This window comes from Sminthopsis crassicaudata, chromosome 5, assembly GCF_048593235.1.
Source record: "Sminthopsis crassicaudata isolate SCR6 chromosome 5, ASM4859323v1, whole genome shotgun sequence".
NCBI classification, from domain to species: Eukaryota; Metazoa; Chordata; class Mammalia; order Dasyuromorphia; family Dasyuridae; genus Sminthopsis; species Sminthopsis crassicaudata.
Window position 1 is genome coordinate 170,083,498 of NC_133621.1, and position 27,415 is coordinate 170,110,912.

General features: G+C 35.5%; 1 protein-coding gene across 6 annotated transcripts in view; it reads left to right on the top strand.

Moving 5' to 3' along the window:
• The window catches only part of SFMBT2 (Scm like with four mbt domains 2), a 306,285-nt gene that overhangs the window by 141,864 nt on the left and 137,006 nt on the right, over positions 1-27,415 (top strand). For 5 of the 6 annotated variants that reach the window (XM_074268736.1, XM_074268741.1, XM_074268739.1 and 2 more), the window contains exons 5-7: positions 3,519-3,607; positions 5,529-5,775; positions 19,882-19,979. In XM_074268736.1, coding sequence (XP_074124837.1) covers positions 3,519-3,607; positions 5,529-5,775; positions 19,882-19,979 — 434 coding nt within the window. Of the gene's footprint in view, positions 1-3,517; positions 3,608-5,528; positions 5,776-19,881; positions 19,980-27,415 lie in introns of those variants that run through there. The other variant, XM_074268742.1, reaches the window with a different exon arrangement.

The following is a 27,415-nucleotide window of genomic DNA, read 5'->3' on the forward strand; positions in this document are numbered from 1 at the left end:
AGTTTCCAGGTATATGAAGACATGCTCTGTAAGCCTTTTACTGGGGCTTTTGGTTTTATGGGTCCATTCCTGTTGTGAACAAGGGTGAGTTTGAATGGATTAATTAAGTCACAGACAGGCACCTTTTAGGAATGGATGACTTTTTCTAAGTGGGAACAATCCAATTTTGGAACGTGAGTTGCCTGGAAATCATCTTTTGCCACTGTTGCTATTGATACATGGGCCTGTCTTCTCCATCAGCCCTTGCTGTTCTGTCTTGGTCATTGCTTTTTAAAATTTTATTTATTTATTTTTTTGATGGCATTCTTTAAATAGCCAGACTCTACTGTGGCATGTTATGCACCAATGAGTGCATTTCTGCTACAGATTTCTTGTGACTGCAGGGACCATGGCACATTCTTAAGATTGTTACAGTCCATTAGAGATGCTGAATTAGGTTTTTGCTTACATAATGTCAGATTTGCTTCAAAGTGAGAGAGAGAGAGAGAGAGAGAGAGAGAGAGAGAGAGAGAGAGAGAGAGAGAGAAAGAGAGAGAGAGAGAGAGAGAAAGAGAGAGAGAGAGAGAGAGAGAGAGAGAGAGAGAGAGAGAGAGAGAGAGAGAGTGTGTGTGTGTGTGTGTGTGTGTGTGTGTGTGTGTGTGTGTGTGTGTGTAAGACCAGCTAATTGAGTTGTTTGATAATGTGTGGAAACCTGTTTTGAAAACTGTTCTATTTAAATGTATTTTACAATGGAATTGCACCCTTCAAGAGAGAAATACAGAAGCTAGGATTGTTTAAAATGTGTTTTTAAACGAAAACTGGTAGAAAAAGAAAACCTTTTTGACATAAGGAATAAAGAGGAAGTAGGTTGAGAGATGAAGTAATTTGAATTTTTTCATTTTTCAACCAGATATAATCAACTAGAGATCAATACTTTTAAATATATATGTATTTATTATTATTGTTATTATTTTTAGGAATATAGCATTTATTAACCTAATGAAATTCAGCTAGCTTCTTTTACATCATGGGCATTTACTTCTAATAAGGTGTGCTTAATCACCCTGGCTCATCATGGAGCTTACCTTTTCTATAAAAGTAACGTGCCACACAACAATTTTTTTTCAAGTTTTCATTTAGTTGCACTGTTTGTTGTTTTTTTGTGTGTGTCCAACTCTTGGTGACCCCATGGGGACCCTGCATAGCATGCCAGATCCTTCTGTCCAAGTTCGTATTTGTTATTACTACGACACCACCTATCCATTTCACTCTTTATGGTCTCCTTTTCCTTTTGCTTTTAATCTTTCCCAATATCAGGATTTTTCTGGGCTAGTGGATCTTAGTATGTGGTCAAGTTATTTAAGCTTCAACTTCAGTATTTGACCTAGTGAATTAATTTCTGAATTAATTAATTAATTAACCTGAATTAATTTCTTAGTATTGATTGATTTGATCTTTTTACTATCCAAGGGACTCTCAAAAGTCTATATTGCATTCGCCTAGAGGTAAATTATAGGAAATGTGACATTTCAGAGAGGAAGCAACTGATTACAAAAAAGTAATTCTTGAATACTTGAAGAAAAATTAAGAGAAATTCTAGTTTTGTTATTTTGTCATTCAAAGAATTTCCTCACTCCATGTGCCTGAGAAGAATTACCTCAGAATAACAGTTGACCTGTATTTCAACAGATGGAGCCTATCTACATCTCTGAACTCATGAAAATGAGTGAAGAGACAATACATTTAGGATATGATGTTTGATTTGCTGTCTGCTACATTAATCAGAGAGTTAAGGAGAGTAGGTTATCACTTTTAATGCCCTTTACCCCCCAGCGCAAAAGTCTGTCAGTGGAGAGGGCGGGAATATGCTACACTGATTGGGGGCTATGTATATGTATAGGTTGGCCAGTTTGTTCTGAGGAGACTTTCCTGAAAGGTGACAAGTTCTTGGACTGTTTATAATGTGTTAGCTTAGGTTGCTTTCCCTTTTTCGAGGAAATTTAGTAAATTTTCAGAAGTTTATTAAAAGAAGTTACTTATCTCAATTTGAAACTAAAAGTCAAAATGGATAAATAGAAGAGCTTAACATTTAATAAGCATTTTTTAATTTTAATTTTAAGATTAATAAAATGTTAAATCTTTCAATTTATTTTAAATATATTTATTATTGCAAAGTTAATTAATTTGATCCTCACAACAATTCTGGAAGGCAGGTATTATTTTCATTTTGCAGATGAGAAAATTAAGGCAAACAGGTTAAGTGAGTCTAAAGTCACATGGTTTCTGAAATAGGATTTGAACTTAGATCTTCCTGACTTCAAGTTCTGTTCCATTGTGCCACCTAGTTAATAGTTTTAATGAATTTAATATGCCCTACAAAGGTTTAGAATTTGTTCATGAGTATTAAGACAGATAATGATTTCCTTGGTATATATTCTCAATGTACAAGCATTCTCTTCTCTCCCTTCTCCTCCCCCTCGCCCCCAGTAGCTATGGTTGTTTAGCGGTACTTTTTTCCTGTGTTTTCCTAAAAGAAATGTCCATTGTTTTTCACTTGGCTGGTGCCAATGAACAGTAACATAATTAAATTTAAATTGATTTAAAATTAAATTAAATTAAAATGTATTTAAACAAAAACTTTAACAAGTAAATTTTAGGTATAATTTCACAATTTGTAAGAAATTCTCCTTTGTGTAGAATTCAACTATAAACAATTTTACAAAGTATGTGTGTGTGTGTGTGTATTTAAGTGTTATAATAAACACAAATACAATAATTTATAGACTACATTTTGCTGTGTGTGAAATATATCCCAATTTATAGCTATTCTCTTAGATCCTAAGATACTCCCAAACCTTGGGATTTGATTTCCTCCAAGTCTTTGTCTCTTGGTTAACAATTAAACTTTGTTTATTTTCTCATTGCTTTTTCATTTCATTTCTCTTGCTCATTCACAGTGTCACCTTTCTACGATTTAGGTGCTGCTTGATCATTTTAACAGTCTGTCTAACATTGCATATTCTTCTTTTCCTTTCCCATTTCACCTCCTCCAGCCCATTTCTCCATCTAACTTGCCACCTTCTGCCTATTCAGTAATTTGCTCTTGGCTGTTAAATCAAACTTACCTGGCTGGGGAAGCCTTCCACAATCTGTCCCTTCCCTTTCTTTGTGCCAGAGAACATCAATTCTTGGTCCTCTGATCTATGTTTTCTATAGTCTGGCCTGTCTCACCAATCATTTCCATTCTTGATTTTCTATTGTACGCTTTCTCTCTGTCCCCTAGTTCAGCAATATCTGATATATGGGTTTGTATTGATTGAATTCGTATAAATCTCAAATCTTTCTTCAGATGGTAAAATTCTCAAAAGCAAGATCTGCATCTTTATACTCTTTTTTTTTAAAATCAGTGTTTAGTTTTTGTCCTGCAACAGATAAGTCCATTAAGTACTCATTGATTCCATTAGTCATTTAAATAGCAGTTGGGCTTTTGACTGGGTGACTTCTTTGTATTTATATATTCTTTCCTTGTCTTTTCACAGCCATCAAAGAGAAGTACACAGACTGGACGGATTTTCTTATACATGATTTGACTGGCTCTCGAACAGCACCAGCCAATTTACTGGAAGGTGTATGTATTATATGTTACATTGCTTTATAACTAATTTTTTGATTGGGGTGGTCACATTTTACTTGTATGAATCCTCTAGCTTAGGTTGCAGAATATCAAATGTGTTATATTTGGCATAAACATTAGTTTATATCTTGTGTTTTTGCTCACTTAAAATTCGAGTACACGTAGAGCTCTGCATGAATCCTCATGGCAATACAGAATCTTCATCTGTGATAACATGTGCATCAATCACTACATTACTATAGTAAATATGTAGCTTTCTGTCATATCATTCTGTAGTGCCTCATGTTACAACTGAAGTTAGACACATTCTAGTGCAGACTCCTTGGATTAGTTTAATAAATGGTTCCACACTAAATATTTTATTTCAGAAGGATTACCCTGAGGTAAGATAGCTCAAGTGAAAATTAATAACCTAGTAAGCTTTCCTTATGCAAACCAGAATGGAAATAGCTTATTCTGTTTTTTTTGTTTTTTTTTTTTTGTTTTTTTTTTTTTTTTGTCCTAAAGGATTAAGTTTAATATTAGACTTTTGGTATTAAACTATAGGTTGTGCTGAAGAAAATATTATTATAGCTGACAATCATGAGCGTGTATTTGGAAACATTATTTTGCTTTGACAGACTGTTATGACAAGATGTATTTGTATATTTACTATGTAAAATGAAAATAACAAAATTATTGTACTGAGGTATAAACCATTATTGAACTGAAAAATGAACTGCCAAATGTGTTTCATCTGGTTTTGCAGAATCTATCACTTAATATTCCCCTAAAAAAGGCAAATTGTTTTGTTTTGGCATCTTTTTTATAAGAATGCAAAAAATGAAGAAGCAATCCCTTTAGATTAAAAAAAAAGATGATAAAGTGTGTGGAATTTAGTCTTTAAGGTCTGTGTCTACCTTTTTACACACACACACACACACACACACATGCACAGACACATTTGTGTGTACTTGTGTATATACACAAATAAAATACATGTATGTATCTGTTTTCTGCTAGCAAATGGCCATCAGTAAATAAGTTAATCATTTTGACATTTCCTTAAAAAACAACAACAACAAAAATAATGGGAAACTTCAATGTTCTTTTTAATTGATGATTACTGTCTTTATTTGATATGATTAGAAATCAGAATGTGTTAGCAATACATAGTACTTTATGCTACTCTTCCCAGCAAGGATGATTACTTAAATATCTTTTAATATGATAAAAATTCTTAATGAGGATTTCGGCTATCAATTAAATAGATCAACTCTCAGGTCAGTTTGAGAAAAGAAATAACTACACAGTCATAGTCTCCAAAATTAAAATTACTAATGGACATTAACCATGACATAGATATATCTATGATATGAGAGACTATTAAATATCTGAAATGTTGTTAATCATTAAAGGAATAGTTTTTCAAGATAAGTATCATATCATTTAAACAGCCCTTATTGTAACCATCTATTGATAAAAATAGTAGTCTTTTCCATGTTGATAAATACATGTTTGGTATTCCAGCATTATTTTACCTCTTAAAATTAAAATTATCCTAAAGACATCTTTACCCAGATGGGGTGGGAAGTGGGGTGGGTGATGGTGGTGATTTATTTGGTAAGAAATATATACAAACTGTTATTTTCTGTTTACATGCTATTTTGTTGCTAGAATATCGAAATTGGCAAAAAATTTTGTGTGTATGTATATGTGCATGCGTGTGTGTGTGTGTGTGTGTGTGTGTGTGTGTGTGTGTAAGAAGGGAAGTGTGGGGGTTGACTATGGAAAGGATGGAGTGGAGGGGGGCACCAGACTGTTTGATGATAGCTTGATGGTAGTGTGAAAAAATATAATCTTCTGCTGTCATCTGTTTCCATGAGAAGTCTCAAAATAAAGTTTAAAATAAGGAGTTTTGCTTCTGTTTAAACAGCCTCTGCGAGGGAAAAACCCTGTAGACCTCATTACAGTTGATTCCTTAATAGAACTTCAGGATTCTCAGAACCCCTTTCAGTACTGGATAGTTAGTGTGATTGAAAATATTGGAGGAAGATTACGCCTTCGCTATGTGGGATTGGAGGAGACTGAATCCTATGACCAGTGGTTGTTTTACTTGGATTACAGACTTCGACCAGTCGGTTGGTGTCAAGAGAATAAATACAGAATGGACCCACCTTCAGGTAAAGGTTAATGCACATAAGAATATTTTAATATGGACAATCTTTCAAAAGAATTTTGCTTCCTTAGAGTTAAGTGAGTGTCCAGATTCATTTTTTGATCCTGGGAAATAATTGATGAATAAAAAGTTTGAGACCGGGCAAAGCCTTTGCTATTTATAGCCACAAAATTATATTTCATTTTCTCCTCAAATCTGGCTGATTTACGTAAGGAGAAGATGAGATTCAAAAAGGAGCCTTTTTGGAAATTGGGTTTATAGGATCTACTGAATAATGTGCACATGGGGCAAACTTCCTAGCTTCTTTGTATTCTGAATATAGATTGCTAAAAGATCAAATATGCATTTTTTTGAATAGCTTCTAAGGACCATACTCATAGAACTCAATAAATACTATGTGACAAAGAAGTAGCAAAAAGAAATCTCCACCGTAAACCATTTATTAAACATATACTACCTTTCTCTCCACCCAGATATTGGAATTTATAGTCTAATAGGAGATAAAAGAAGGCAGATTAGTATAGTCATAATACTTGTATCCAAATCCTACCTGACACTAGTTACATGACTTGGCAGATCACTTAATTTCTTTAGGTATAATTTGCAAAGCGAGAGGTTGCAACTAGATGATGTCTGTGAACCCTTCCAGCTCAAGATGTATGGTCCTCGAAGACATTGTAAAATTATAGGAAGTGTGATGATCTATTTTGGTGAGAGTCAGAATAGGCCATTGGGGAGAAACATTTTAGTTTTAAAAATTCTCTCCAATTTTCTTGAAATTGTTCTTTTGACACCTTTATTTTTCTTTTTACCAATTATATATAACCTATATTCAGACAGGTGCATAACGTGTATGAGAAATACAATCTATTATTGGCTGAAAGTATTATTATTGGCTATGAGACATTTTGCAGTATCCTGTTAAATGTCTCATAGCTTATGAATGGACCTCCATCCATAATCAACATTTGGTTGTGAAACTTTCAGTTAGAAAGAAATGGACCTATTGAGAAACTAGAAGTACACGGGAAAATGTTCTTACCTTTAGGAAAAACCATCTTTGGGAAGAAACTTAATTTCTTTGATTATTAAAAATATCAGCATGTTCTTTAGGTATTAGTTTCTTAAGAGAAACAGCATAGCATAGTGGTTAGAATTGGCTTTTGGCAAGCAGAAAGAATTGGTTCTAATTCCTAACTTATTCACATTGTGTGAGCAGAGCAAATCACTTAACTTATCAGTTGTATGAGCAATTCTCTAGGTCTATCAGATACCAGAAGAATTCTTAAATCTGTATTGCTAGAGAAATTTTTTTTTTTTAAATTAGATCTCATTAAATCGCAGGATGAAACCTCTTCCCTAAAAGCCCTCTCCTCTTCTCCTTTCCCCATCAAAAACAAATAAATAAAAGGAGTTTTCTACTTAATTCAGCTTTGATCATTTAAAACAAAAGTGTTTTTTTTCCTGCTGCTATTCCCAAGGGCTTTTAATTTTAAAATATTTTCTTCCTACTTCTCCTACGTATCCCTTCTAAAATTTGTGAGAGATTATAGAAATGTTAGATGGTATTTCATTATTATTGTTGTTGGCAACATTTTGAAAGGCAGCCAAGAAATCTATTTATAACCTGGGTAATTTTGGAGTATAAAAGCAATCCATTTCCATAGGCAAAGAAACAAAGGGCATGTCAGTATTGTGAGGAAGTATCTAAGATTGGACCCCATGGAAAAGCCATAGCTTACTTAGCAGAGAAAATTGTACTTTGTGGCTGTGTAAATATCAGTTCAGTATATAGTTACCTTAGAAAAGTTCGGAGGAAATTCTTTCAAAAACTGATAACTAAACAAAGAATTATGAGTAGCTTGTTAAATGTTTTGGGATATTCCTAAAACTCTTACATCATTTTCAGGAAGAAGGGATGAAAAATGTTGTCATATTCCAAATAAGAATTTGGAAATTTCAAAAATTTCTTTATGGAATCTATATTGTACCTTTAGCAGGGAGCTCCTTTTTTGATCTTAAAAAAATGTGATTCATTTTCTAAGACAAATAAATGTAGTCTTTCCCCCCCCCTCCCCAGAGAGTTCTGCTTATAGATGTGGTCATCATCTGAAAGTTTCCTTTCAACATTCTAATTGGAAGACAAGGGCCAGTGGGATAGAGAAAAAGGAGGAAATGGAAAGACAGGCTCAGTGCCTTTTGGTTCTTCTCCAAATATCATAATTACAAGATGATAACTTTGCTGTAATCTTGTTAAGGCTATCAACACCCATGTGAGTTAGGAAGAAAGATACTATCTTTGTATTAAAAATGGGAAAAATTAAGGAATCAGGTTGTTCCAAGTATTTAAAAAATTATTTTAAAAAGACAGGAACAAATGCAGTGCTTACATTATAATCTCATTACCCTAATGCCAGAGAGGGTGAATTACAGTTACAGGCTCCCTTCAGGTGGTAAGGGTACTTTATCTGAGCCCATTTAATGTTGAACAGATGAATGTAGTCTAGTATGCTTGCAGAGGGAGGGGTAAGAAGGGAAATGGCTTGTATTTGGATGATATTCTGTAACTTTCCACAGAATTAACTGTCTTTCTTCTCTTTGTTTTTTACTCAATTGTTCTTTTAGTCACAATTCTCTATGACTTCCATTTGGAGTTTTTTCTTGGCAAAAACACTGGAGTACACTTTTTTTGGTTTTTTACAAATGTGGAAACTGAGGCAGACATGGTTAAGTGACCTGCCTTGGGTGACTCAATTTCTCTGAGATCAGATTCCTACTTGAGAAGGTGATTCTTCCCAACTATAGCCCTGGGACTCTATCCATTGCATCACCCAGGCAGCTAGCTACTCTTTCTAAGAGCATATAGCATTTGAGTTATCAGTTTGTAGAGTATCTCAAAGCCTTGGGGAAACACACACACACACACACACACACACACACACACACACACACACACACACACACACACACTTATTTTAGATAAAGATGATCTAAGGGATTGTGTTACTTTAGAATCAGAAAACTTGGCTTAATTAAAAAAGACGAGCTATCAGAAGGACCACAGATGTTAAAGGTTTCTTCTACTCCTTTGAACCTTCCAAAAAGTCATCCTCTTCTCAGTGGGTGAATTTACCCGAGGTAGTTAATTTTCTTCTATATTGTAAACAAACAAACAAAACCCTGCATATTTTCTTTTCCTGTATTTGTGATGTAAATTTTTGATGTGGGCATATATCATTCTCATAACGATTTTAAGTATAAAAGAAGGTAGGCATATAGGTCAGTGCTGCTGTTGTTTAGTCATTTGGCTCTGTTTCTTTTTTTTTTTTTTTCTTCCCCTCCAGCTTATTTTATAAAGGAAGAAATTGAGGCAAATAGAATTAAGCAACCCACCCAGAATCACACAGCTAATAAGTGTCTGAGGCCAGATTTGGATGCATAAAGTTGAGTTTTCCTGACTCCAGGCTTGGCACTGTATCCACTATATCACTTTTTGTATCCCTAGGGGCTAGTAAAATATCTAGTGCACAATAAGTGCTTAATAAATGTTCTTGATTGATTGTAGCTTTGGGATGAGCCACATTCATTCAGATATCTTTATTGTGTTCCTCTTGAATTAGTTCTTTTTTTGATGGCCTTAGTCTCGCTAAGTTTTTGATTTTTGAGGATGATTGGGGTTGACCATTCTGTTATCTTTTTAATTCCCATTCTTCAGTTTCTTGTCTAAACTCAGCCTTTCTAGTCTTCATCTGCACAGTAGGGACATGTGGTCACATGGCAATATATTATTAGAATTGAGTCCTTTCTATCCCCAAATTTTGGGATTTAAGGCAATAAGGCATATGGAAGGATACTTGCCTGACCAGATCATTCAAATAGAATCTGGAGGGACTTTCATTTTAACTTTTTAAGGTCTTTTTCTGACCTAATATATTGTCTTTTTTTTTTTTTTTTTAATCTCTTTTTTTTTCTCCCCTGATACCTACAATGAGACTTCTACCAAAACAATATGGTGTCAAATACTGTCATCTACCAGCCTTTAACTAAATCCTTTCTAATACAGGAGTTTTGTACCTGCCAAGAGTTTTTTTCTCATCACCCCTATCATCTTTAAGGAAAGTAATGTACATGTAAAGTTCTGTTGTCTCCAGAAACTGCGGATCACTCTCTGGGAGGAGATCTGCTGTCTCAAGTCAATCCCAGATTCTTCTTCCTGTAGAGAGCCGTCCCAACTCTGACCTAGAGTAGACTCCCCTAGACCCAATGTTGTCTTCTTTTATCCTCCCAGAGAATGGGCGTGTGAGAACTCAAGGGCTTGTGGGAAAATTACTTCAACCAATGAACTTGCTCCTTTTAAAGGTGTAAACTCCTTTTCATATGTAAACTCCTCCTCAGAAGTTCAAAGGGGTAAACTCCCCTTAAAGGCCAAACCAAAGGTGTGAACTAGAGAATTGTTAAGTACCGACTTAGCACTTAGTAAGAACCTAACATCTCCCCCTTTCTTTTGATTTAGAACATAGGGTGGTCATGACCTTGAAACATAAATCCATCAATATGGGAGGCATTACACATAATTACATAGATTATATAAACACATAGTAATACAGTAACATAACACATGCTAGAAGTATGTAACAAATAACATGATCAAATAATCATAAATTGAGAATTTACAAATGTCCATAAGTCCATTGTCCATTAGTCTCACCTTGTGTTAGAAAATCCAATGATTCCTGCTAGTTTTAAAATTCTTTAAAAGTCTTGTCTTGTGTTAGGGAGTCTTTAACAGTCTCATTATCTCATTAGCACTTAGTAAGAACCTAACAGTCCCCTTAAATCTTTTTTATCAAATCCAGTTTTATTCATTCCTTGGTAGCAGCCCCCACAGATGATTATGATTTATGATAAATCTTATGATTTATGTTGCCTATTTGATCACATATTTTAAAATTCTTGTTCATATTGTGGTTCCTATACTTCTGTCTTTCTTACTCCTAAGTCTATTTTTCATACTCATGATTACTATTGTACTGCTATCTTTTTTCACTCTCTCTTCTGCTCACAATTGACCAATTAATTGTGCATTGAAATATCACCCTTAAATCACTTAACTTCTTGCCCATCACCATTTGGTTCCTGCCAGTTCTCAAACCTGTCACTTTTTTTCCCCCTGGTATCATAGCAAACTCATGAAATCTAATCTCCTTTAGACCCTGACTGATGGATAATACTCCCCCCCTTTTTTTTTTCCTTTTTGATTGATGATTTTGTCATGTTTTTCTCCCCCCAACCCATCTAAGCTGATTCAGACTCCATCTCCATTTTTTATCCTTTTTCTCCCTTTCTTCCTTCAGGCCCCATCAGACAAATTTGTATTCCTGCCTTAATTGAGAACATTAAGGCCATTAACTGTGATCTTCCTCAAAAACTCCCCTTTCTCTTGACCTCCTTGGGTTCAGTCTTCCTTCTCAACCTTTCCTCTAGGAGCTTGTTTCATCAATTGCTCTCTTTTGATTCCTTTTCCTCAAGTCTATAGACATTCTTAGGTTTTTCCCTTTGAAAACAAAGAAATGAAACTCTGAACTTGACCTTACTATTCATACATCTTATGTTTCTCTTCCCTTTTGTTGGCAAACTCCTAAAAAGAATAGTCTCTGTTTACTGTCTCTTCTTTCTTTCTTCTGCTCTCATTTCAACCTTTTAAATCTGGATTTTGACTCTAGAATTCTTCTGGAACTATTGCCTTTTAGGTTTCTTGGATCTTTTAATTCCTAGTTTTTCAACGACTTCTTCAGCCTTATTGACTCTTCTGTAGCCTTTGTCATTGTTTACCATTCATTTTTGGATCTTCATTCCTCTCTTGGCTTATATGGGTGGTACAGTGGACCGCCACAGGTCCTGGAGCCAGAGAGACCCAAGGGCAAATCAGTATCAGACACCAATCTCTGCCTGCCTCAGTTTCCCTATATGTAAAAATGGGGGTTGTTCTGAGGATGAGACAATATTCGTAATAAAGTACTTTGCAAAAAGTAGTATATAAATATTAGCTAATATTTTTATTATTATTTCTGTGATTCTGTTCTAAGCTGGTTCTCTTACCAGTTTGATCATTCCAGTCTGTTTCATTATGTATCCCCCTTTGGCTAAGCATGATTTCCCCCTCTGACCTTGGTCCTCTTCTCTTTCTATATTCTCTCCCCCTTTGTTTTTGTCATCTCTCATAGTTTCATTGATTATTTCTATGCAAATCTCTCTAAATTGATGTGGTCATCCTTAAATCTCTTCCTTGTTCTATTTTCCACCCTATCAGGACATATTCACTTAGATATTTCCCAGCATCTCAAAGCCTACATGCCCTAATTATAACACACCCATCTCTTTCTCCTTTTTCTTTCTTCTATTCCCTTTTCATTAAACTTCTCTATTTCTGTTAATTCAATCAAGTAAGTAAGATTGGAATCATCCTTGACTCTTATTCTCTATTTCCTCACCTTTTTCCCCCTCCACATCTAGTTATCTTGTTGATTTTCCTTACACATTATTTATATCTTTTGCCCTTTTCTTCACTTACCTTGCTCTCTTCTTCCCTCATACTGAAGTTTCTAATTATCATCTAACTGGAGTATTAACAATAGACTGCTTATTGGTCCTCCTTTCTCCAACCTCTTTCTTCTTTAACCTACCTTCATACATTGCCCAAAAAAAAAAAAAAAAAGAAAAAAAAATTTTTAGGTGTAGATCTGACCATGTCGTTCTTCTACTCAGAAACCTTCAGTGGATCACTATTGCCGGTGGTGTAAAGCACAAGGCTGTCATTTAAAAATCTTCCATAATCCAACTGTAACATATTTATCCAGTCTTATTTCACATGTCTTTTTATGCATTCTGTATTCCAACTAAACAGGATTGCAGGTGTTCCTATATTCCACCTTCCATCTATTTTCTGCCATACATTTGTAAAAGCAACTCTCATGTCAGTCAACAAACATTAAAGACTTACTATGTGCCAGGTACTGAACTACTAAACACTGGGGGACAAATATGAATGTATGGAATATGATCCCTTTTCTCCTTAGTCTCAGTATTTTATCTTTCTATTCAAGGCTCATTTTAGTTGTTCTGTGAAAATTTTCCTGAATTTACTTATCTAGGAAAAACAAGGGAAGGGAGTGTTTATATAGATCAGATAGAGTACTAGTATAGGATTTCTTATATTATTCTGTATCATGGACTCCTTGGGCAGGATGATGAATCCAGTTGACCTGTTCTCAGGATAATGTCTTCAAAAATATGAAATGAAACATTTAGGTTATGCAAAGTTATATTGAAATACAATTATCAAAATATACTTTTAAAAAAGATCCATGTTCCCTGGGAACCTTTGTGGAAGCTCCATGAGACCCAGAACTGCATTTATTTTGGTTTTGTCTTTTTATCACCAGTGCCTGAATTGGCAATATTATGTACTAGATGGACAACTGGCTAGGGAGACCTATTGTTTATCTGTAATCCTCGCCTTCTGTAACCTCTCAGTGCCCCAGGCAGGTGCTGATCTTAATTGGTTAAGGCAGTTTCCTTATTGGATGTTCCCTATACCAAAGAAATCACCCCCCCCCCACCAAAAAAAAAAATTAAAAACCCTACACCTAGCTTTGCATGTAGCATACCCTTAATAATTGTTGAATTGAATAGAATTGTTTGGTCTCAGGATTTTCCAAGTTATTTTTTATACTCAAGCTTTCTGTAACATTTATTATAAAACAGCCTGCCAAATTCTACAAAGGAAGATTGCCTCATTTTCATGTAGGCTTCTAGTTAAAGATGAATCAGGACACATTTTAATTGCTTATTACTTCCCCTAAACACACATTGACATGGTGCACTTTGTTAAATTACCTGCAACACTAGCATTTTAAGAAAATGCTTTATGCTCTTTTAACAGTACTGTTTATTGTCCATAAACTTGCCAGTGTAATCGAAATGCCTTTGTCTAATGAATTGCACACATGTGCAGTTCTGCTTATTGAAACTATTAGGTGTTTAGCTTCTGCAGGTGGTTTAGTATAACTGACAACACTGCAGTTAATTTTCACCTTTTAAAAAAAGAGAAATAAGCTCCAGGGTTAAATTCCATTTTCATATGGAGTATTCCTAGAAGGAGGGCAGAGGGATATTTTCCAGGGACTGGTTTGAAGCCCCTTTCTGATCATGGTTTGGCTTTATGATTTTATCCCTACCTCCTATACATTTGGCCTTGAAGCTTTAGTCTGAGCAGAATGTCAGCATTCCTGGTTTGGGGATAGCTTGAAGACTGATCAGTTTTCAGAAATCTATGTGGATCCTGAAGGACTGGCAAAACAGAAATTGCCTGTTACACTGGTAAAGTTGAATAACACTTCGTCTTGCCTTCAGCCACATAGGCAGTTCTCCCTTCCTATCCCAAAAGGAAGCTCTCCTATCTGAAATACCATTTCTACTAAGACTGAAGAGAGGATACTTTGTTTTCCAGAGTCCATGGGCCATATGAGGGATGGGGAGGAGTTCATGACTTTCCTTTCTTTTTTTTCATTCCCCTCTCTTTCCCCCCAAAAATGCATTCTAACTATTGTAATATATAACTAGAACCCATTCAAGTATACAACTCATCTTTACTACAGAGGGAATCTCAGGGTATACAATAACTAATTAATATAACAATTGTTAATTAATATACTTTTATTGTCATTATTTTGTGCATTTTATTAATGTCAATAATAATTATTAATTTAATTATATTTATAACTAGAACATAAATGCATAACTTTTCATTAAGTACTTAACTAGGCAGAGAATCAGAGTATTAAAGAGTCTCTTTGGTGTTGCTTAATTTTTTTTCCCCCATGGCATTCTTTTAGCCATAATCTTTGGAGTTACTGCAATTTCTTATAAGTCAGTCTTGCTTCAAACCCAGTCCTGGATTGAGTGGTCTTGAAAGGATACTGTTTTTTTAGGTGTCTTCTGCAGGAATTCTTTGTTTTCTTTCTGGCTCTAAAGGGCACAGCTGAACTACACATCTAATTTAGTGCTTTTCTAGCAAGCTGATTATTATCTTTACTTCCCTATTCTCATTCATTTCGTTTTATGTTCTCATTTTATTATTATTCATTTCTCCCTCTGAATCTAGTTTTTTTAAAAGGTTTCACGAAGCATGGTTCCTTGCAGTAACTAGCATCCCTGGTATTGTGTGTCTGTCCCATATTCCTATCATCCTCACTCCACTCAGGATGATCCCTTTCTGGTATGCTTACATTTATAAGGTGCATGCTGTCCATATGCATTTTTATTCTAACTATCCTCTGGCTTTAGTCTAGTTACCTACTAAGTAAGATGCAAGCTTTTCTGACTTGATATTTTTAGGGATCAGGCCCTTCCCAGTTTCATCCACAAATGACTGTCATTGTTCTTCCAATCCCTAAAGATCTGGTGGAGTTACCTCTTGCTCTCTCAGAAGCAAAAGACAAATAGATGATAAAGAATGCTTTTGAAGCTATGTCACATTTATAGAAAATTGCATCCTGCACTGAATGCTAATTCTTGTTAATATTCTATCCATTTATTGTATCTACCTCTTCCCCCCAATTTTATTTCTCTCTCCAGCCAATATGGAGGTCAGACTTAATTCTTTAGAGTAGTTATTGGTCTCCTCCAGTAGCTTCCAGTTTTTAAGAACCACAATGTCAGCCACCACCAGCAATATCTAGTATTCTCACCTTTGATAAGGGAATCAGTTTGGATTCCACTCTAGACCTCCTCCATGATGATATAGAGTTCAATACTTGGCCCATATCTTCCTATTTTATTTTATTGAATAATATTTAACTTGGACTCCACAGGAAGGTCAGGCAGGAAAAACTGCTTACATTAATATCCTTTCATAGATCTCACTTAGGAGACAGGATGGGAACAGTGATATGATTGAACTATCATTTTGAATGAATTAACCACAATTCTTTTGGGCTTTTCCATCTGCCCAGACCCTGAATTTTTAAGTCCTTCAGACTTTACCATTTGACCTTCTAATCTGCCTTCATGATCCTTGGACACTACTATCTCACCTGTTACTATTTCTAAGTTTCTATCGATATCTTGCTATTTAACTATAGTCTTTGAATTTTCAGACCTGTATATTTACCTTGAATCTGAACACAGCTTCTTTTTAGAGTATAAGCTGTTTGTGAGCAGGAACTGCTTTACTCTTTGAGTTTTTATCCCCAGAGTTCAGCTCAAGGCTTGGCACTTACTATTAATATATGCTTTATCACCCTTTCTTTCCATTCCTTCGTTCATATATAGATATATAGATATATAGATATATAGATATAGATAAGGAGGCACCTTTTAGAAGAAGGTTCAAGGCAATTGGTTTGATCTAATGAATCAAATGCTTTTTTGTAACCAATATGAAAGCAGAATGGAATCCTAGATTTACTATATCTTTGTCATTTGTTTGATGATAATATATATCTTTTCCATACCTTTATTACTTTTCCCTTCTTTAGTTACTGGATGACTCTGTCCTTCAATACCCTTGCAATTTTGTCATCACTTGCAAAGATCTCCTTTATGTACACTAAGTTTAATCCAAGTTATTTTCCTATGTTTTATTTTATACTATCTCAATTTCCTCCACAAGGACATCCAAGACTGGAATATTTCAGAGACTAAATATTATTGACTTTACTCCCCTTGATGGTGAAACAAAGTTTGTTATAAAAATATATCTTTCATTTTTTGTTTCTTGATCTTCCATTTTTCATCTCTGAGTGCTCTTGGTTTATTTCCTTACTTGGTCACCTACAAAGTTATATTTAAACTGATTTAACCCTTAACTGTTATCTATATAATGATGAGATTAATACTGTTCATAATCATTCTTTTCCATGAGATTTTACAATTTTTTCCCCCCTAAACCAATGTTCCCTTTTACTCTCTTTCCTTGGCAATAAGTCAAGTGTGTGCTGACTCAGAAACCTTTTAGACTGTTTTGTGGTCTCTTTGTTATGATAATTGGTTCCTATTGGAAAAATTTCTGAATAAAATTATTATAGTTTGTGGTCTGTATTCTTCCATCCATATTTTTTTTTTGATCATCAATAATATATTTAAATCTGCCTAAAGGCAGTTTTTTTGATTGTACACATATCTTTTTTCTCATTTTTATTCTAGCTTTGTACTAATTTTGTAGTTGGCTCTTATAAGTCAGTGGTCTGGCTGTACCCTGACAGATGAATCAGGAATGACTCCTATTATCAGTAGTGAATCATTTCCTGTTTGTTAAAATATAATCAGTTTCATTATTTGCAGTATTATTTAGCTCAAAATGTTCAGTGCCTAATGATTTTGTTTTTCTGGAAGAAAGTATCCTTGTTATGTAGACAAGGGGCATCTGTGTAGTCTTTCCATTTTTGGCCTTTCTTAGTCCTTTTCCTTGATTCCTATTTTTGAACATATCTTATCATCTTACCCAATTTCTACCTTTGCATTGAAGTCACCTCATACAAGCACAGATATGTACAACTTGGAGGATCTTACTGTGTTCTTTATAAAAAATTTTTTTTAATCTTTTTAGACTTTTGAATAGATAGATGTTGGTTGGTATGTAAGTTGGAGTTATTTTCATGGCTGTCTTTTCATACCTCAGCAATCAAAGATGACCAAATATTCCATAGAGTGATATTTCTTATTGCCTTTGAGTAGGTGTAGGATAAAACCAACTCTACCCAATACTTTGCCTCATGGGAGCCTCTCAATAATCTGCTATTCACATTTTTGTTTCCTTGTAGAAGTGAGAATGTCAGCATTAATAGGATTCAGTTTTTCTAGTAGTATATTTACTCAGTGGACATTGGACAAGACTCTTATTTTTAGATTACCAGACTAGAGTACCATTTTAGACAAACCATCAAATAAGAGTTTGACAGTCATAAGGGGTTTCATGAACTGTTTTGTATTATGGACCACTTTGGCATTTGAGAAAAGGCTTCTTAGAATAATGTTTTCTAAATTCAAAAATATATGGAAGAAACCAATTCTAGTGAAATAGTGATATGTTTAAAAAAAAACAACAACCAGCAACACTTAATTCACAGAGTTCCTAGTAATAGCAACATGTCTTAAATCTCTGACACTATGTTCCCTTTTCATCTATGTTGCCATCGTTACCAGAAAAGTTACATAAAACTACAGGCCATTTTATATTTTTATTTATTGGTTTGTCTTGGCCAAATTGGTAATTTTCTGGTGGTGATTTTCACTCTCAATTAAGTTAGTCCTTGGAAAGTAGAATCAGACTCCTGGTATCATATTCAAAGTCTTTGCAGCATTATAAACCGTCCATAGTTAGTACTGCAGTGTCAAAGCTTTCAAGACTCCAGGTTCACCTCCAGACTATTCAGTAGCATCAGAATAGGGCTTTGTGGAGCACATTATTCTATACTGAGAATAAATTAGTACTAACCTAAGTACCATAGTGTAAAAAAAATCAAGATGACTGGTTTAAAATGAATCAAGTCATCACTCCACTCTGGTTGCTTCAAAGCAATGCAAAATTCAGTGTTTGAAGAACTACATTTAATTTCCTTAAACTATATTTTCAGCACATTAATGTCAGATTTAGTAAATTCTATAGAAATGGTTTCTCTTCTGCAGTTTATGATGTGAAAATCAATTAGTGAAGTAGCAATCCGAAGATATTTGTTGACTGCACTCAAACTCCTAAGTATTAGGCTAGCCATCATAAATTCAGTGTCAGCTATGAAGATACTTCATGGCTTGACTGACTTCATAGGAATATTTCTTTTATCCCTCTACCTTAATTGGTTGTAAATGGTAACTTCTTTATTTAAAAAATTGTCTCAACACAAAGTTTCCCTCCTAATACTGAAGTATTATTTGTATGCAAATATAGTCTGTTAGTATTTACTAGTAATAGTAAGCTAATCTTGGTTTTTTTTTTTTTTTTGCATCTTAGTCATAGGTACACTTGAGTGAGGTATTGATGGTTCATTGAGTTTGGGCAGCATTTCTTTCTCACATAAAAAGTATTGAAAATAATAAAGAGACAATGAACATATATACATCCTACAAGGTCTCAAAGTACAAGGTGAATCTAGGAGCACTGAGGATCAAAATATATGATCACATTTTAAAAAACAGACAGGCAGGGAATTAAAAATATAGCCCCAAATGTTTAATGTTACCCTTTAACTGTACTTAAATTCATATTCATATCCTGTCTGTCGGTCTAAAGTAGCCTAGGTTGATATAGTGATGGTATAAACATATCCACTTCCAGTGAGTGCTTCTGCAAATCCTATTTTGATAAGGTCTTAAATCTGTTAGGAACAGATCATAAAATTCCCTTGAAGTTTCAGCCACAGGTAAAAACATTACTTGACAACTTCTTTTCTTTTCTTCTTTTTTTTAATTAAAATTTTTTTTTTTTTACACTCGGTGAATAGCCCACATGGGTAATCCCCACCCCCCCACCCCCCAGAAACAAATATGGGTAGCATGTGGTGTGTTAACGACAACATTTCAAGTGTAAATATTAAACTTGGTTAGTAAATTTTAATTTACCTTTCAGTAATTTTATGATTTACATGGATCTCTTTTTCACTATGCAGAAAGCTTAGAGATTTAGTGACAAATGTGCTATAATAATGGTGACTGATAGGCAAGGGAATGCTTTTTTAGTATGGAAATACATCAGATATTAAGTTCTTCATCAGTGGATATTGTTTCCTAGGTGATTTGTGGGTAGTGCATCACTGAAGGTCTTGCTAATGTGATTAATACCATTAAATCCCTTTTAGAATGCTTGTAGAGTATATGCAAATGCTCCCTTTAGAGGAGCCTTGTTTAGCCCATTTTGCACATTGTATAATGGAATCCCAAATTGTCATTAATCTCACAAATTTGGGAGTGGGTCTTTGTAGTAGTTACAGTGTGACTGCTGTGGTTATTAGGTTTTTACTGAGGGTTTGCAAAGTTAACATTTGTGAATGAATACACAGAATTGTAGCACTCTTTAGTCTATACACTGTTATATGATTTGTTGTTGTTCACCCAGAAATCTATTCTTTGAAGACAACATCTGAATGGAAATGTGCTCTGGAAAAATCTCTTAGTGATGCTGCAAAATTTCCTCTTCCAATGGAAGTTTTCAAGGTAAGCCATTCATTCTTTACTGGGATATAGGTTTGGACAGGAGACAAGAAACTTATGAATATGTGAATGTTTTTAATGTCATGCTGATGAATATGTGTGTTGGTGTTCTAGTCAATCATTCAGCTCAGTTTCTCCACTTTAGAAAGCTTCATTTTTCATGATATTTCCATTTCAGATATTTCTATAGAGACCTTATAAGTGCAATCATATAATCTGAGTCAGGAAGCCTGGATTCTTATCCAAAGTTTGCCACTCATTTCCTGTTTAGTCCTGGTGGACAAGTCTTTTTATCTCCCCCATGTCTCAATTTATTAATTTGTGTAAGTGTAAATGAAGAGGATATACTCAGTGTTGATGGCGATATACGGCCCTATAAAAAGATAAACAAATCAAGTTGCATATTTGAATTGTAGTGTTGAGCCACTATCCTTTTCAGGTTCTGTTTTTGATTCAGTAGACAACATATTGAGCATGTTATTTATTAAGCATGTAACTTTTGCAGTTTTCCCCTGTGATTACCTATGACGTTAAATGTATTGATTACTTAATACATGCATAAGTAGAAGTTACATACTTATTTGCTATAATGAAAGGAAATTTATAATATTTGCAATAATCTGAAATAGATTGAATCTCTAATCTTCTTTTAAATTTTACACAAAATTGTAAGAATATGCATACTCCCATTCCATTCCCACCCCCACACATGGGGGGCAGGGAGAAGAGCTATATTATAGAATCATAGGGTTTTAGAACAGAAAAGAGATCACCTTGTCCAGTCTTTTTACTGCATAGATGGGTAATCAAGATTCAGAGAAAATGAAATTCAAATAGCAGAGACTAGAATTTGTTTCCAAGCTCCCAGGTTAGTGTTCTCTCAGGTATATTTGGCAAAGTGAATATATTATTATTAGTAATGATAACAGCTAGCATTTGTTTGGTACTTTCAAGATTTCCAAAACACTTTACAAAAATTCTTACAACAACCCTGGGAGGTAGGTGCTATTATCAACCCCCATTTTATAGATGAAGAAACTGAAGCTTAGGGGAGGTTATCTAGTAAGTGTCTGAGACAGGATTTGAAGTCAGATTTTCCTAATTTCAGGTAAATTCCTTTATCTCCTCAGTCACCTAATGTAGGCAGCAAAATTCACTCTACATAGGATTATGGAAAGAGCATTGAATGTATAGTCTAAGGTCCCAAGTTCAAATCCTGCCTTTAATGGTTAATATCTCTATGACCTTCCTCAAATCATTTAATCCGCCTGGATCTTGCATTTCTTATTTATAAAATGAGATAGTTGGACCAAATGTCCTTAGAAGTCCCTCCCAGATTCAGATCTCTGGTTCTGTGAATTCTCAAAGTTTTTCTAGTGAGTTCCAAGTCAGCATAAAATCATTTTCTAAATTATAATAGCATAATTGGGTTTTTGGTGGTTTTAAAAATATTATTAATTTTTTAAGCTCCGTGAAGGTAGGGATTCAAAAATATTCAGAGATCCTTGTGTATAGTTGTCATATAATAAATGTTTGGAAAAAGAAGGGGATAAATAGTGGTCTGGATGTTTGTTTTCTGAGTTTTTTTTCCAGTACTGATTCCATTTTTTGGCAGGTTAGAAAAAATCGACTCATCTTTCAGTTTTATAATTTCTCTGTTTATAAAAATGGGGTTAAAACGACTCATCTGTTAATTTATGATACAGATATATGTCTTTAGGATGAACTGCTTGACATGTTTACAACATTTTAAGCTGCTTGACTGAAGACATTGTTGCACCAGTAGCAGTAATTGCTGACAAATCAGGGCTGCCTAAGCATTTTTTCTGACTGATCCTGTTAATGAAATAATGTATAATCATGTCAGATAAAGTAACTCAACAATCCTTAATGCTTTCCTGAGGTAATATTGAAAAATGAAGTTATAGATAAACCTCTATAACTTTATTCTGTAACGTGCTCTCCTGGCAGTTACAATTACTAGTCTGTCCTAGACCCACCAGAGTACCTTTGACCACTGTCCTTTGCAGTGTGAGCTCTACCCGGCTCGCCTCCTCTGAGGCCTTCTAAGGTCTCTGGCCACAATCTCTTGAATCTATAGCTTAATAACCGGTAGCGCACTCAAGAACAACCACGTGTAATCTTAAAAGCCTTTATTATACCTACTCACATAATGCCCTGACTTGATGCCCTGACTTGTTGGTTCCCGAGTGAACACCTGGTCAGAAGACCCATGTGTTCACTACCAAAACCCTTACCTCTTTTGGCTACCCATCTTGGCTTGGCCACCCAGGCTGGGGAGCCAGGGTGAACAGCATGAGGTTAAAGAGGGCGGTTGCTGCCTGCAGTGGGCTTACATAGGGCCTGTGAGGTCACACACACAGCCAATCAGCGAGAGAGTCACCCATTACGAAGCTATCTCAATATGGCCAGGATCCCGCCCAAGGGCAGTCCTAATATCCACAGAAATTACTTCCGGGCCTCAATCTCCCGATGCACTGTGTCCGCCCATTTAAAGGGCCCTTACGATTCCCTTTCTCTTGTTTTGCGGGAACCGCACATCTCACCAAGCTAAACTTTTAGCACCAGCTATAGTTCACTTGATCCATGAAATGACAGTGTTATGCCCAAGGAGGTACAAAGCAGCAGAACTGTAAACAGAAGTATGACAATAAGAACCAGGCTCAACAGTGGCCCAAGTGTTCAACCCATTCATCAAAGTCATACTCGAGATAATAGGCCAAAGAGGTTGGATGCCAATGAGGTAGGATGTCAACACTGAGGTGGGAAGTCAACAAGGTAAAACATCACAATTCTAGTTAACAAATATCAGTAGGTAGATTGTCACAATTCTAGTTACATTTATCACAGTTCTAGACCAATTCTAGTTTCTTACAATTTTCTGTTGCACTTTTCACAATCCTAGAACAATTCTAGCTTATCACAATTCTCAATTGCACTTTTCACAATCCTAGAACAATTCTAGCTTATCACAATTCTCAATTGCACTTGTCACAATCCTAGAACAATTCTAGTTTATCACAATTCTCAATTGCACTTTTCACAATTCTAGAACAATTCTAGCTTATCACAATTCTCTATTGCACTTTTCACAATCCTAGAGCAATTCTAGTTTCACAGGTGCACATAAGCAAAGTCATGTCCAGTAACATTGTCTCAATAACAATGGCAGGTGGGTGTGTTGGTTTTTCACCCACTAATTTAAAAGCATAGTCCTTCAATAGAAAGCATAGGGCAAAGCCTCTTCCCAGGCCACCATATGGCAAGTGGCCACGGGCAGTCAGCCAGGAAGCAACATGATGGGAGAAAGGGACTACAATTAGGGAGGATAGAGTTGTATGCAGCTGGGACAATTGAGATACCCCCTGGAGAGGTGAAATCTGTTCCTCTCCAACCTATGGATCCCTTGCCTCCAGGCACAGTAGGCTTGACCATTTCACCTCCTGAGAGTACTTACAAGACAGTGTTCATTCATACACTGATGTGAGAAACTGGGGAATGTGTAGATAATATCCCAGTCACTAACACAGGGAGACAATGTGTGACTTATCAACCAGGGGAAGTAGTAGCATCGGGTTTATTGATACAGACTCCTAATAAGCAACCTGGTGACAGTCACCCATGTTCGGACTCCAAGCAGAAAAACCCAGGAATATACTGGACAGCAGCTGTGACAGCTGACCGACCTATGCTCACCATCTATATAAATGGCATACCATTAGAAGGACTGGTGGACACAGGTGCAGATCGCACAGTCATTAGAGGTGCCAACTGGCCCAGTCACTGGCCAAAGACTAAGGCAGACACCTACATGTCTGGGGTAGGAGGATCAATAGCAGCTGAAGTTAGTGCTACCCCTTTAAGATGGGTATTTGAAGGTGAAACAGGAGTTTTTACTCCTTTTATAGTTGAAAAAATCCCCATCAATCTGTGGGGAAGAGACATTTTACAACAATTAGGGTTAAAAATGAGTACTCCGGTTTTTTAGGCAGGGCTGCTGTTGAAGGCCTGCCAACACTTTCACCTGTTCCTATCCAGTGGAAAACTGATACACCAGTGTGGATAGAACAGTGGCCCTTAGATAACAATAAAATTCAGGCCTTACTAGATATAGTACAGGAACAACTTGATCAAGGACACTTACAACCTTCTCTAAGTCCTTGGAATTCCCCAGTATTTGTTGTAAAAAAGAAATCTGGAAAATGGAGGATGTTGACTGATTTAAGAAAGGTAAATGAACAGATGGAAACTATGGGAACTCTTCAACCTGGACTTCCATCTCCTACTCAGTTGCCTAGAGAATGGCCTCTGTGGGTTATAGACATTAAGGATTGTTTCTATTCTATCCCTCTAGATAAGGAGGATATGAAAAGATTTGCCTTTTCAGTGCCCAGCGTTAACTTAGCTGAGCCTTATAAAAGATATGAATGGACAGTTTTGCCACAGGGAATGAAAAACAGCCCTACTATGTGTCAAATGTATGTTGCTGCTGCTCTTAGTCCAGTAAGAAAAGCATTTCCAAAAGTAATGTTATTACATTACATGGATGATATATTGGGATGTGCACCTGAGGAACAAATGTTAGAAGCATGTCTACAAAAAACCATAGAAACACTAAGGAATTATAAATTGCACATAGCTTCAGAAAAGATTCAAAGATATGCTCCTTTTCAATATTTAGGATATGAAGTATATCCTAAGGTGCTTACAGTACAAAAACTCTCCTTAAGAACAGAGAAGCTAAACACCTTAAATGACTTCCAGAAATTGATAGGAGATATCCAATGGATGCGTCCCGTGCTAGGCTTGACTACCTGTCAATTGCAACCATTATATGACATTTTAAGGGGAGACAGTGCTTTAAATTCACCACGCCAGCTTACAAAAGAAGCTCAAGAGGCTTTGAGACAAGTTGAACTGGCTTTATCCAATGTGGTTGAAAGAGTCACTCAAAAACCCTTGGAAATATCAGTTTTTGCTACACAAGAGGCCCCCACAGCAGTCCTTCATCAAGGAGACAGTGTGATAGAGTGGGTGAACCTCCCAGCACAACCAGAACAAAGCCTTACTACTTACCCAGTGCTTGTGGCTAGAATTTTATTAAAGGCCATTAAACGAGCAGTACAATTATCTGGGACAAGACCTGACAAGATATATTCCTTTTATACTAATGCACAAGTTAATGTGTGCTGCGAAACCATCCCAGAGTGGCAAATTTTATTAACCATGGCTCCAAATTTTGCACACGGGTCTCCATTAAAGATAACCAGACTGCTACATAATTGGCAATGGATTCTTGAAGAAAAGGTTTCTAAAGTTCCTCTTAAAGGACCAACTATCTTTACAGATGCATCCAAACATAATATTTGTGCTGTGTATTCTTGTGACTTAACCATAAAGAGAGTTATCAGAACTCCTTTTCAGTCCACTCAGCAGAATGAATTGTATGCAATCATTCTAGCTCTTGCTTATTATCCGGGAGACATAAATATAATATCTGATTCAGCCTATTCAGTAGGTGTGGTACAAAGAATTGCCACAGCCCAAATAAAATTTGTAGCCTCCAATATATATCAGCTCTTTAAAGAGCTTCAAGAGCAAGTGAGAAAGCATCCAGGTAAGATTTATATTTTGCATGTCCATTCCCATAGTGGACTTCCAGGTCCTATTTTTGATGGTAATTCAAAGGCAGATAGCCTTCTAACCATGCTGGCCAGTACTCCTTTATTTCAAGAAGCACAAGAGTCTCATTCTAAATATCATCAGGCTGCCCGAGCTTTACGTTTGCAGTTTGGAATAACAAGAGAAGAAGCTAGGAGCATAGTAAAAGCCTGTACAGCTTGCCTTCCTTTCCATGCTCCTACACTCCCTCCAGGGAAGAACCCTCGTGGTTTGAGACCTAATGAAATTTGGCAAATGGATGTGACCCATTATAAATCTTTTGGTCGTCTATCTTTTATCCATGTCGTTGTAGACACCTTTTCAGGATTCACATTTGCAATGCCAGCAGCAAAACAGACAGCCCGAGTGGTAACTGAATTCCTTATACAAGCATTTGCAATTATGGGCGTGCCACAAGCAATAAAAACAGACAATGGACCTGCATATACGTCCAAACATTTTACACACTTTTGTGCACAGTATAAGATTTTACACACCACGGGCATACCCTTTAATCCTCAAGGGCAGGCAATAGTAGAGAGAAGAAACAGAGATATTAAGACACTCCTCCAAAAACAAAAGAAAGGGGGAGCCACGGGTAACCCTAGAGAACTTCTAAATTTAGTTCTCTATACCATTAATTTTTTTAATTTTTGACAAAGATGCACTGTGTCCGCCCATTTAAAGGGCCCTTACATTATTCCATTTTAAATGAATTTTGTATCTTGACAATATAATAAGAGCATAATTAGAGATACAGGTTGATTATTTAGAAGTATATTTGAAAAAGCTTATGTTAAAAAAAAAGAATAAACTTTATCAATAGTTTTGTTGTTTGCTTGTTTTAATTAAAACGTCAGTCATGATTTTTATTATGGCAATTTGCTGTTATTTTCTAAAATATAATTTTTTTTTCTTTTGACTTCTGCTTAGACTTAGGAAGTCATTTTTGTGAAGCACTGAGAATTATATCCTGTTAATTTTTCATATACTTAGTCTGCTTTCTCTTGATCAAAATCTCTTTGAGGGCAAAGACCACATAATATACCACTTCATGTGATTCTCATCATATCTGTCTAACCCAGTATTTGGCATATGGAAGATGCTCACAAAATACACATTTTTATATATTCTCATTATGGATGGGATTAATGCTCCCTTAAATAAAAGGAAACAAAATATTGACTCAGACTTTCTTAATCTTGCGTTTTAATAAAGGGTATAATTTGGCATCTTAAAATCTAATTCAGTTACAACTTTAAAAAAAAAAAAACTTTATGATGCTACTTTCCTCATAATATGAAACCATTTAAAATGAGTGAGTAGGAGAAATCCTAAAGGTCTTCAGTGGGGCTCATACATTGGATTAACAGTCTCAGGCTATTTGTGAATTCATCTACTTTACTGTTCATTGGTCAGAAATTGCATGCCCATCCTAGGTAGGTAAGCGGTGTTGTGGGATGAAGCAGCAGCCCTGGAATCAGGAAGACCTGAGTTTAGATCCAGCCTCAGTGTGACCCTGCTCAAGTCACTTAACTCCAATTATATCCCTTACTTCTGAAAAAAAAAGTGCATGCCTGTGATTTAAACTTATACAGATGGAATGTAGGATCTGTTATATTTTTATGTTTGTATTTTCAGCAGTCTTTGAAATCTGAGAGGCAGTTAATAAATACTTGTTGATGGATGGAATTTTAAAACTTTAAGAAATTGAAAATTGTATTTTATCAGAGAATATGAAAAATTAAAAACCTGTA